This window comes from Ylistrum balloti, unplaced genomic scaffold (genome assembly GCF_031769215.1).
Source record: "Ylistrum balloti isolate Yb309-2 unplaced genomic scaffold, AGI_CSIRO_Ybal_v1 Utg369586, whole genome shotgun sequence".
Lineage (NCBI taxonomy): Eukaryota > Metazoa > Mollusca > Bivalvia > Pectinida > Pectinidae > Ylistrum > Ylistrum balloti.
Window position 1 is genome coordinate 338,753 of NW_026781874.1, and position 13,742 is coordinate 352,494.

Genomic DNA, 13,742 nt, shown 5'->3' on the forward strand with positions numbered 1-13,742 from the left:
ATAAACACCATAGGATGGGGATGCAGAATTGTTGTCATCCAGAAATGGAAAATTCATCAATGGGAAATAAAAATTATTACATTAATCACACGGCATAAAACACGTATGTTACATATGGAAATGTTCAATGGAAGCACGAGACATAATTTTTGTTAACGATTACAGATGTTAGAAGTTGGTCCATTTTTAGAGTAGAATAACTATATGATTTGTTCTTGGCCTATGGCCTTAACATTACTGGTAGAAAGTTGTTGATCGAGAATAAAAAGAAAAGAACAGGGCAGACATCTTAACACAAAAATCTAATCCAAAATCAAAATCGATGCAACGAGGACAGAACACTTTACCTAACCACCCTGTCGTATTGTACTATTTTGATAAATGGTGTTTATATCAGTCTTTCCATCTATTATGGTTATTGTCTCCTGATTCCTGCACCCGCCATCAAACATCAGTTCAGGTAGGTAATTGGAACAACTATACAGGTAATCGAAAACAATGCACCCATCAGGCATACTAACGAACATTGAACATATTGCTTGATTAATAGAATATTTTCAATAAGGTCGTTGTGGCAATTCTCTCGAATCTTAGTGTTACTGTGTTTCAGATTTGTACGTTCAAGCAATAGCCATTGACAATGCCGTTGGTAACATGTTTGTTTATTCACCTGGAAACACTGGGAAAATCTACCGGGTTGTAATGGAACAGGAACCAACTCTAGACCAGAGTGACATCATTCATACAGACGAAAGTGAAGTCTTCCACATGGATGTTGATCCCACGACCAGGTAACACTACAGTAGTCTCGTTATACGGCAACTCATGTTCGCTTCAACAGAATATTATTAAACCAATATATCCTCAGATAAACGATGTTTACAAAGTATACATTTCATTGGGTATAGTTGATTTTTTTTCGTTTCCAGAACATTATTTTGGGGATCGTCAACAGGTATATGGCAATCGAATTATGACGGAACAGACAAAAAACAAATTTTGTCCATGTCTGGGGGCAACGCTGGACTTTCGGTTGATGGTGAGGAATTTATACGATAAAACACAAGTGACAATCACCCAACTTTGTATCCTAAACTAAAGATATATGGTATATGTAATCATTGATTTCTATCACGATATCGATTTTCTTGTTTTCAGTAATACAAACCGTATATCACTGTTAGCATTCTTTTTTTTTGTTTTGTTTTGTTTGTTCTGTTTATGCTTCTTGAAATAAGTTTAACACAACAGATAATAAGGTTTAGATATTTACAGACAGTTGTGTGTGTTTTGTTATATGAATGCTCTATAAATGATACCAATGTCTATAATCCTGTGTGTATGAAACGTTTTGACAACAGAAGTATTGATATTATAGCCAAAATGTCTTTGTTTCGTTCCATAAGACAAAAAGATACTCAGCAAAGAACTCATACTCATGGAACTGTATACTGAGCAGAGGAGACGCTCAATGCAACTTGTTCATTTCAAGCACAACTAGTCCATTGTATCGGATTAAAATAATTCTTTTCAGATGGTAGCGTTTATGGAATAATGAATAACAAGATCTACAAGATCGATCGATCACTGAACCAGTCATTCAGCGAGATTTTTGACATTGGGAACACAAGTACTAGAACCAAAAGTCTAGTCTCAGTTGGGGATAGCTTGTACTTCAGTAGAGCGGTGTGCACCTACAGCCCGACTACTTTGTGTCAGAGGTAAGTGGAACGTGATCAGAATATTATCATTTTAAACCAGTACCTTTTTATGGAGACAAATGTGAGTGTCACTACATCAAAATTGTTGTGTTTATTAGCATACATTGTCTGTGATCAAAATAAACACAGAGACATAGATTCCGCATATGGATATGTGATGCAAGTACCATGAATATATTAGTAAAATGAAGTTTCCTTGTTGTTACCTCAACTTGTAAATGGATACATAATTATGCTAACATATATGAATAGTACAGTAAAGTATTGATATGAACAGATGAAATTAAATGGATATCAAATAACAGATACAGCAATCCTATAAGACAGAAAATATTATCAAAAAGGAAAACACTGTCGCCATAATTCTTTCATCATTTCAATGTCTGCTTTGTTATCTTTCACTCATGTCACTGTTTTGTATATATACAGCTCTATAGTTACTGTACGGAAAGATGGGTCAGGATTCGCACGTGTTAGTCCTGAATTGTTTTCAGAAAACCACGTATATCCATTGACACTTGTATATGTATCAACATCTCGTGTCGAAGTGACAACAACATCGAGGACACCAACAGAGACAACAACGAGAGGTATGGGTTATAATGAATTACATTTTCATGCACTGTCTAAAATTGTGTACATCATATGATCTTTACTAATGGGTTATAATGAATTACATTTTCATGCACTGTCTAAAATTGTGTACATAAGATGATCTTTACTAATCCTCATCAAATTTAGTATTTGCTTCTTTATTTGGCTGTACAGTATCTTTTCATCTGACCCTAAATTTGTAGAAAGATTTGTCTTTTGTACAATTTCCAAAGCCAAAAGCATGTCGCATTATCTATGAAAATAAAAACGCAACAGGTATACTTCCGCTCCCCAACACAAATCAAATTATTATTACTTTAAAAATCTTCATTTTATGTATCTATGTAGCAGACGGAGCTACACAGGTACAGGATAAGTAAACTCATTTCACGACTGTACTGCAACAACCATTTTGAATAACAATAATAATACTTCCTGGTATGACCAAACAACAACACCAGTACACAAATCCACCAATAATATGAACTGTTACTTAAATATTTGTACTTTCAGAAATACCAACAAGTACTACACAAGTATATCTCTCACTTGATTAAAATCATTATTAAGCAGAATATCTGTGCTTTCAATGTTGGACAAATACATTTTGCCTTATCATGTTACATGACTTTTGGTGATGTTCGTTTCCTGATGAATAACCGTTGGACTGTTATTATCATCGTACCTAGAAAAGAGAGAGAAAGAATGAACTTTACTCACTATTTCCTTTTGCATGCAGGCGTAGACGGATCTTTCCTGCTCGCTGGAGCTGCCGAAAATACCGTATTTCGATTGGAGAACAATACTTTCTCGAAGATAAATATATCGAATGATGTGTCTACCATGGCGTTCGATCCTATATCCAGGAGGATATACTACGGATCGTGGAACAGTATTCACATGTACAGCATGAAGCTGGATGGCTCTGACGTCCGAATAGAAGCAACAATAGGTATGGAACCTAAAACTATTGTTCGTTGATATATATGTACAGACTAATTTAAAAACAAAACCTTAGAGTGATTAAGTTATGGTAAATGAATTACATATTGTTAAGAACATTTAAATTATACTTTGAGTATTTATCGAGATGATGAAATTTCCCAAACAGTTTCTACGTTCTGTAACAGTTTTATCTGCTTAGTGATGTAACATATACTTCCTGAGATGGAAAATATATTGGTAAGTGACAGATGTTGTGTGTGCTATGTGTAGTTTGTCAAATACTAACATCATTTCGTAACTCAGCGATAATATACTTAGAAGTTCTACTGACTAATATAACACGGTGGTAACTGGTTGAAATTGGAAGACACTTCAAGTATGAATGTATAAACAAATCCAAACTCAAGTTCAAGGAAACTAGGGTAAAACATGTTAAAAAAGAATGTACACTCAAACTTGTGAAAAGCGTAGAAGGAAAATAAGACAAGGTGTACAGAAGGAGTTAGCGTCTTCTGCTTCATGGACGACACGCGCCATGTAAATATTGGTCAATCCTAGTAGGTAGTGTCACGTTCTTAAATGAGAACAAGGTATCCAAAATTGGAACTAACACTTAAACTATATTCCCCATGGTTTGTCAGTCACTTGATCAATTCGTACAAGGAAATCGTGATAAATGAGACAGGCCCGTTAATATCGAATCAACTACGACATATAAACACCATAGGATGGGGATGCAGAATTGTTGTCATCCAGAAATGGAAAATTCATCAATGGGAAATAAAAATTATTACATTAATCACACGGCATAAAACACGTATGTTACATATGGAAATGTTCAATGGAAGCACGAGACATAATTTTTGTTAACGATTACAGATGTTAGAAGTTGGTCCATTTTTAGAGTAGAATAACTATATGATTTGTTCTTGGCCTATGGCCTTAACATTACTGGTAGAAAGTTGTTGATCGAGAATAAAAAGAAAAGAACAGGGCAGACATCTTAACACAAAAATCTAATCCAAAATCAAAATCGATGCAACGAGGACAGAACACTTTACCTAACCACCCTGTCGTATTGTACTATTTTGATAAATGGTGTTTATATCAGTCTTTCCATCTATTATGGTTATTGTCTCCTGATTCCTGCACCCGCCATCAAACATCAGTTCAGGTAGGTAATTGGAACAACTATACAGGTAATCGAAAACAATGCACCCATCAGGCATACTAACGAACATTGAACATATTGCTTGATTAATAGAATATTTTCAATAAGGTCGTTGTGGCAATTCTCTCGAATCTTAGTGTTACTGTGTTTCAGATTTGTACGTTCAAGCAATAGCCATTGACAATGCCGTTGGTAACATGTTTGTTTATTCACCTGGAAACACTGGGAAAATCTACCGGGTTGTAATGGGACAGGAACCAACTCTAGACCAGAGTGACATCATTCATACAGACGAAAGTGAAGTCTTCCACATGGATGTTGATCCCACGACCAGGTAACACTACAGTAGTCTCGTTATACGGCAACTCATGTTCGCTTCAACAGAATATTATTAAACCAATATATCCTCAGATAAACGATGTTTACAAAGTATACATTTCATTGGGTATAGTTGATTTTTTTTCGTTTCCAGAACATTATTTTGGGGATCGTCAACAGGTATATGGCAATCGAATTATGACGGAACAGACAAAAAACAAATTTTGTCCATGTCTGGGGGCAACGCTGGACTTTCGGTTGATGGTAAGGAATTTATACTATAAAACACAAGTGACAATCACCTAACTTTGTATCCTAAACTAAAGATATATGGTATATGTAATCATTGATTTCTATCACGATATCGATTTTCTTGTTTTCAGTAATACAAACCGTTTTTGTTTTGTTTGTTCTGTTTATGCTTCTTGAAATAAGTTTAACACAACAGATAATAAGGTTTAGATATTTACAGACAGTGGTGTGTGTTTTGTTATATGAATGCTCTATAAATGATACCAATGTCTATAATCCTGTGTGTATGAAACGTTTTGACAATAGAAGTATTGATATTATAGCCAAAATGTATTTGTTTCGTTCCATAAGACAAAAAGATACTCAGCAAAGAACTCATACTCATGGAACTGTATACTGAGCAGAGGAGACGCTCAATGCAACTTGTTCATTTCAAGCACAACTATTCCATTGTATCGGATTAAAATAATTCTTTTCAGATGGTAGCGTTTATGGAATAATGAATAACAAGATCTACAAGATCGATCGATCACTGAACCAGTCATTCAGCGAGATTTTTGACATTGGGAACACAAGTACTAGAACCAAAAGTCTAGTCTCAGTTGGGGATAGCTTGTACTTCAGTAAGGCGGTGTGCACCTACAGCCCGACTACTTTGTGTCAGAGGTAAGTGGAACGTGATCAGAATATTATCATTTTAAACCAGTACCTTTTTATGGAGACAAATGTGTGTGTCACTACATCAAAATTGTTGCGTTGATTAGCATACATTGTCTGTGATCAAAATAAACACAGAGACATAGATTCCGCATATGGATATGTGATGCAAGTACCATGAATATATTAGTAAAATGAAGTTTCCTTGTTGTTACCTCAACTTGTAAATGGATACATAATTATGCTAACATATATGAATAGTACAGTAAAGTATTGATATGAACAGATGAAATTAAATGGATATCAAATAACAGATATAGCAATCCTATAAGACAGAAAATATTATCAAAAAGGAAAACACTGTCGCCATAATTCTTTCATCATTTCAATGTCTGCTTTGTTATCTTTCACTCATGTCACTGTTTTGTATATATACAGCTCTATAGTTACTGTACGGAAAGATGGGTCAGGATTCGCACGTGTTAGTCCTGAATTGTTTTCAGAAAACCACGTATATCCATTGACACTTGTATATGTATCAACATCTCGTGTCGAAGTGACAACAACATCGAGGACACCAACAGAGACAACAACGAGAGGTATGGGTTATAATGAATTACATTTTCATGCACTGTCTAAAATTGTGTACATCATATGATCTTTACTAATGGGTTATAATGAATTACATTTTCATGCACTGTCTAAAATTGTGTACATAAGATGATCTTTACTAATCCTCATCAAATTTAGCATTTGCTTCTTTATTTGGCTGTACAGTATCTTTTCATCTGACTCTAAATTTGTAGAAAGATTTGTCTTTTGTACAATTTCCAAAGCCAAAAGCATGTCGCATTATCTATGAAAATAAAAACGCAACAGGTATACTTCCGCTCCCCAACACAAATCAAATTATTATTACTTTAAAAATCTTCATTTTATGTATCTATGTAGCAGACGGAGCTACACAGGTACAGGATAAGTAAACTCATTTCACGACTGTACTGCAACAACCATTTTGAATAACAATAATAATACTTCCTGGTATGACCAAACAACAACACCAGTACACAAATCCACCAATAATATGAACTGTTACTTAAATATTTGTACTTTCAGAAATACCAACAAGTACTACACAAGTATATCTCTCACTTGATTAAAATCATTATTAAGCAGAATATCTGTGCTTTCAATGTTGGACAAATACATTTTGCCTTATCATGTTACATGACTTTTGGTGATGTTCGTTTCCTGATGAATAACCGTTGGACTGTTATTATCATCGTACCTAGAAAAGAGAGAGAAAGAATGAACTTTACTCACTATTTCCTTTTGCATGCAGGCGTAGACGGATCTTTCCTGCTCGCTGGAGCTGCCGAAAATACCGTATTTCGATTGGAGAACAATACTTTCTCGAAGATAAATATATCGAATGATGTGTCTACCATGGCGTTCGATCCTATATCCAGGAGGATATACTACGGATCGTGGAACAGTATTCACATGTACAGCATGAAGCTGGATGGCTCTGACGTCCGAATAGAAGCAACAATAGGTATGGAACCTAAAACTATTGTTCGTTGATATATATGTATAGACTAATTTAAAAACAAAACCTTAGAGTGATTAAGTTATGGTAAATGAATTACATATTGTTAAGAACATTTAAATTATACTTTGAGTATTTATCGAGATGATGAAATTTCCCAAACAGTTTCTACGTTCTGTAACAGTTTTATCTGCTTAGTGATGTAACATATACTTCCTGAGATGGAAAATATATTGGTAAGTGACAGATGTTGTGTGTGCTATGTGTAGTTTGTCAAATACTAACATCATTTCGTAACTCAGCGATAATATACTTAGAAGTTCTACTGACTAATATAACACGGTGGTAACTGGTTGAAATTGGAAGACACTTCAAGTATGAATGTATAAACAAATCCAAACTCAAGTTCAAGGAAACTAGGGTAAAACATGTTAAAAAAGAATGTACACTCAAACTTGTGAAAAGCGTAGAAGGAAAATAAGACAAGGTGTACAGAAGGAGTTAGCGTCTTCTGCTTCATGGACGACACGCGCCATGTAAATATTGGTCAATCCTAGTAGGTAGTGTCACGTTCTTAAATGAGAACAAGGTATCCAAAATTGGAACTAACACTTAAACTATCTTCCCCATGGTTTGTCAGTCACTTGATCAATTCGTACAAGGAAATCGTGATAAATGAGACAGGCCCGTTAATATCGAATCAACTACGACATATAAACACCATAGGATGGGGATGCAGAATTGTTGTCATCCAGAAATGGAAAATTCATCAATGGGAAATAAAAATTATTACATTAATCACACGGCATAAAACACGTATGTTACATATGGAAATGTTCAATGGAAGCACGAGACATAATTTTTGTTAACGATTACAGATGTTAGAAGTTGGTCCATTTTTAGAGTAGAATAACTATATGATTTGTTCTTGGCCTATGGCCTTAACATTACTGGTAGAAAGTTGTTGATCGAGAATAAAAAGAAAAGAACAGGGCAGACATCTTAACACAAAAATCTAATCCAAAATCAAAATCGATGCAACGAGGACAGAACACTTTACCTAACCACCCTGTCGTATTGTACTATTTTGATAAATGGTGTTTATATCAGTCTTTCCATCTATTATGGTTATTGTCTCCTGATTCCTGCACCCGCCATCAAACATCAGTTCAGGTAGGTAATTGGAACAACTATACAGGTAATCGAAAACAATGCACCCATCAGGCATACTAACGAACATTGAACATATTGCTTGATTAATAGAATATTTTCAATAAGGTCGTTGTGGCAATTCTCTCGAATCTTAGTGTTACTGTGTTTCAGATTTGTACGTTCAAGCAATAGCCATTGACAATGCCGTTGGTAACATGTTTGTTTATTCACCTGGAAACACTGGGAAAATCTACCGGGTTGTAATGGGACAGGAACCAACTCTAGACCAGAGTGACATCATTCATACAGACGAAAGTGAAGTCTTCCACATGGATGTTGATCCCACGACCAGGTAACACTACAGTAGTCTCGTTATACGGCAACTCATGTTCGCTTCAACAGAATATTATTAAACCAATATATCCTCAGATAAACGATGTTTACAAAGTATACATTTCATTGGGTATAGTTGATTTTTTTTCGTTTCCAGAACATTATTTTGGGGATCGTCAACAGGTATATGGCAATCGAATTATGACGGAACAGACAAAAAACAAATTTTGTCCATGTCTGGGGGCAACGCTGGACTTTCGGTTGATGGTAAGGAATTTATACTATAAAACACAAGTGACAATCACCCAACTTTGTATCCTAAACTAAAGATATATGGTATATGTAATCATTGATTTCTATCACGATATCGATTTTCTTGTTTTCAGTAATACAAACCGTTTTTGTTTTGTTTGTTCTGTATATGCTTCTTGAAATAAGTTTAACACAACAGATAATAAGGTTTAGATATTTACAGACAGTGGTGTGTGTTTTGTTATATGAATGCTCTATAAATGATACCAATGTCTATAATCCTGTGTGTATGAAACGTTTTGACAATAGAAGTATTGATATTATAGCCAAAATGTATTTGTTTCGTTCCATAAGACAAAAAGATACTCAGCAAAGAACTCATACTCATGGAACTGTATACTGAGCAGAGGAGACGCTCAATGCAACTTGTTCATTTCAAGCACAACTAGTCCATTGTATCGGATTAAAATAATTCTTTTCAGATGGTAGCGTTTATGGAATAATGAATAACAAGATCTACAAGATCGATCGATCACTGAACCAGTCATTCAGCGAGATTTTTGACATTGGGAACACAAGTACTAGAACCAAAAGTCTAGTCTCAGTTGGGGATAGCTTGTACTTCAGTAGAGCGGTGTGCACCTACAGCCCGACTACTTTGTGTCAGAGGTAAGTGGAACGTGATCAGAATATTATCATTTTAAACCAGTACCTTTTTATGGAGACAAATGTGAGTGTCACTACATCAAAATTGTTGTGTTTATTAGCATACATTGTCTGTGATCAAAATAAACACAGAGACATAGATTCCGCATATGGATATGTGATGCAAGTACCATGAATATATTAGTAAAATGAAGTTTCCTTGTTGTTACCTCAACTTGTAAATGGATACATAATTATGCTAACATATATGAATAGTACAGTAAAGTATTGATATGAACAGATGAAATTAAATGGATATCAAATAACAGATACAGCAATCCTATAAGACAGAAAATATTATCAAAAAGGAAAACACTGTCGCCATAATTCTTTCATCATTTCAATGTCTGCTTTGTTATCTTTCACTCATGTCACTGTTTTGTATATATACAGCTCTATAGTTACTGTACGGAAAGATGGGTCAGGATTCGCACGTGTTAGTCCTGAATTGTTTTCAGAAAACCACGTATATCCATTGACACTTGTATATGTATCAACATCTCGTGTCGAAGTGACAACAACATCGAGGACACCAACAGAGACAACAACGAGAGGTATGGGTTATAATGAATTACATTTTCATGCACTGTCTAAAATTGTGTACATCATATGATCTTTACTAATGGGTTATAATGAATTACATTTTCATGCACTGTCTAAAATTGTGTACATAAGATGATCTTTACTAATCCTCATCAAATTTAGCATTTGCTTCTTTATTTGGCTGTACAGTATCTTTTCATCTGACTCTAAATTTGTAGAAAGATTTGTCTTTTGTACAATTTCCAAAGCCAAAAGCATGTCGCATTATCTATGAAAATAAAAACGCAACAGGTATACTTCCGCTCCCCAACACAAATCAAATTATTATTACTTTAAAAATCTTCATTTTATGTATCTATGTAGCAGACGGAGCTACACAGGTACAGGATAAGTAAACTCATTTCACGACTGTACTGCAACAACCATTTTGAATAACAATAATAATACTTCCTGGTATGACCAAACAACAACACCAGTACACAAATCCACCAATAATATGAACTGTTACTTAAATATTTGTACTTTCAGAAATACCAACAAGTACTACACAAGTATATCTCTCACTTGATTAAAATCATTATTAAGCAGAATATCTGTGCTTTCAATGTTGGACAAATACATTTTGCCTTATCATGTTACATGACTTTTGGTGATGTTCGTTTCCTGATGAATAACCGTTGGACTGTTATTATCATCGTACCTAGAAAAGAGAGAGAAAGAATGAACTTTACTCACTATTTCCTTTTGCATGCAGGCGTAGACGGATCTTTCCTGCTCGCTGGAGCTGCCGAAAATACCGTATTTCGATTGGAGAACAATACTTTCTCGAAGATAAATATATCGAATGATGTGTCTACCATGGCGTTCGATCCTATATCCAGGAGGATATACTACGGATCGTGGAACAGTATTCACATGTACAGCATGAAGCTGGATGGCTCTGACGTCCGAATAGAAGCAACAATAGGTATGGAACCTAAAACTATTGTTCGTTGATATATATGTACAGACTAATTTAAAAACAAAACCTTAGAGTGATTAAGTTATGGTAAATGAATTACATATTGTTAAGAACATTTAAATTATACTTTGAGTATTTATCGAGATGATGAAATTTCCCAAACAGTTTCTACGTTCTGTAACAGTTTTATCTGCTTAGTGATGTAACATATACTTCCTGAGATGGAAAATATATTGGTAAGTGACAGATGTTGTGTGTGCTATGTGTAGTTTGTCAAATACTAACATCATTTCGTAACTCAGCGATAATATACTTAGAAGTTCTACTGACTAATATAACACGGTGGTAACTGGTTGAAATTGGAAGACACTTCAAGTATGAATGTATAAACAAATCCAAACTCAAGTTCAAGGAAACTAGGGTAAAACATGTTAAAAAAGAATGTACACTCAAACTTGTGAAAAGCGTAGAAGGAAAATAAGACAAGGTGTACAGAAGGAGTTAGCGTCTTCTGCTTCATGGACGACACGCGCCATGTAAATATTGGTCAATCCTAGTAGGTAGTGTCACGTTCTTAAATGAGAACAAGGTATCCAAAATTGGAACTAACACTTAAACTATATTCCCCATGGTTTGTCAGTCACTTGATCAATTCGTACAAGGAAATCGTGATAAATGAGACAGGCCCGTTAATATCGAATCAACTACGACATATAAACACCATAGGATGGGGATGCAGAATTGTTGTCATCCAGAAATGGAAAATTCATCAATGGGAAATAAAAATTATTACATTAATCACACGGCATAAAACACGTATGTTACATATGGAAATGTTCAATGGAAGCACGAGACATAATTTTTGTTAACGATTACAGATGTTAGAAGTTGGTCCATTTTTAGAGTAGAATAACTATATGATTTGTTCTTGGCCTATGGCCTTAACATTACTGGTAGAAAGTTGTTGATCGAGAATAAAAAGAAAAGAACAGGGCAGACATCTTAACACAAAAATCTAATCCAAAATCAAAATCGATGCAACGAGGACAGAACACTTTACCTAACCACCCTGTCGTATTGTACTATTTTGATAAATGGTGTTTATATCAGTCTTTCCATCTATTATGGTTATTGTCTCCTGATTCCTGCACCCGCCATCAAACATCAGTTCAGGTAGGTAATTGGAACAACTATACAGGTAATCGAAAACAATGCACCCATCAGGCATACTAACGAACATTGAACATATTGCTTGATTAATAGAATATTTTCAATAAGGTCGTTGTGGCAATTCTCTCGAATCTTAGTGTTACTGTGTTTCAGATTTGTACGTTCAAGCAATAGCCATTGACAATGCCGTTGGTAACATGTTTGTTTATTCACCTGGAAACACTGGGAAAATCTACCGGGTTGTAATGGGACAGGAACCAACTCTAGACCAGAGTGACGTCATTCATACAGACGAACATGAAGTCTTCCACATATATGTTGATCCCACGACCAGGTAACACTACAGTAGTCTCGTTATACAGCAACTCATGTTCGCTTCAACAGAATATTATTAAACCAATATATCCTCAGATAAACGATGTTTACAAAGTATACATTTCATTGGGTATAGTTGATTTTTTTTCGTTTCCAGAACATTATTTTGGGGATCGTCAACAGGTATATGGCAATCGAATTATGACGGAACAGACAAAAAACAAATTTTGTCCATGTCTGGGGGCAACGCTGGACTTTCGGTTGATGGTAAGGAATTTATACTATAAAACACAAGTGACAATCACCTAACTTTGTATCCTAAACTAAAGATATATGGTATATGTAATCATTGATTTCTATCACGATATCGATTTTCTTGTTTTCAGTAATACAAACCGTTTTTGTTTTGTTTGTTCTGTTTATGCTTCTTGAAATAAGTTTAACACAACAGATAATAAGGTTTAGATATTTACAGACAGTGGTGTATGTTTTGTTATATGAATGCTCTATAAATGATACCAATGTCTATAATCCTGTGTGTATGAAACGTTTTGACAATAGAAGTATTGATATTATAGCCAAAATGTATTTGTTTCGTTCCATAAGACAAAAAGATACTCAGCAAAGAACTCATACTCATGGAACTGTATACTGAGCAGAGGAGACGCTCAATGCAACCTGTTCATTTCAAGCACAACTATTCCATTGTATCGGATTAAAATCATCCTTTTCAGATGGTAGCGTTTATGGAATAATGAATAACAAGATCTACAAGATCGATAGATCACGGAACCAGTCATTCAGCGAGATTTTTGACATTGGGAACACAAGTACTAGAACCAAAAGTCTAGTCTCAGTTGGGGATAGCTTGTACTTCAGTAAGGCGATGTGCACCTACACCCCGACTACTTTGTGTCAGAGGTAAGTGGAACGTGATCAGAATATTATCATTTTAAACCAGTACCTTTTTATGGAGACAAATGTGTGTGTCACTACATCAAAATTGTTGCGTTGATTAGCATACATTGTCTGTGATCAAAATAAACACAGAGACATAGATTCCGCATATGGATATGTGATGCAAGTACCATGAATATATTAGTA

General features: G+C 34.9%; 1 protein-coding gene across 1 annotated transcript in view; it reads left to right on the top strand.

Moving 5' to 3' along the window:
- The window catches only part of LOC132544069 (uncharacterized), a 31,239-nt gene that overhangs the window by 2,492 nt on the left and 15,005 nt on the right, over window positions 1-13,742 (top strand). The window contains exons 3-20 of the mRNA XM_060207639.1: window positions 611-791; window positions 930-1,039; window positions 1,535-1,721; window positions 2,151-2,311; window positions 3,055-3,267; window positions 4,585-4,765; window positions 4,904-5,013; window positions 5,481-5,667; window positions 6,097-6,257; window positions 7,001-7,213; window positions 8,531-8,711; window positions 8,850-8,959; window positions 9,427-9,613; window positions 10,043-10,203; window positions 10,947-11,159; window positions 12,477-12,657; window positions 12,796-12,905; window positions 13,373-13,559. Of these exons, the coding sequence (XP_060063622.1) occupies window positions 611-791; window positions 930-1,039; window positions 1,535-1,721; window positions 2,151-2,311; window positions 3,055-3,267; window positions 4,585-4,765; window positions 4,904-5,013; window positions 5,481-5,667; window positions 6,097-6,257; window positions 7,001-7,213; window positions 8,531-8,711; window positions 8,850-8,959; window positions 9,427-9,613; window positions 10,043-10,203; window positions 10,947-11,159; window positions 12,477-12,657; window positions 12,796-12,905; window positions 13,373-13,559 (3,034 nt within the window). The remainder of the gene's footprint in view (window positions 1-610; window positions 792-929; window positions 1,040-1,534; window positions 1,722-2,150; window positions 2,312-3,054; window positions 3,268-4,584; window positions 4,766-4,903; window positions 5,014-5,480; window positions 5,668-6,096; window positions 6,258-7,000; window positions 7,214-8,530; window positions 8,712-8,849; window positions 8,960-9,426; window positions 9,614-10,042; window positions 10,204-10,946; window positions 11,160-12,476; window positions 12,658-12,795; window positions 12,906-13,372; window positions 13,560-13,742) is intronic.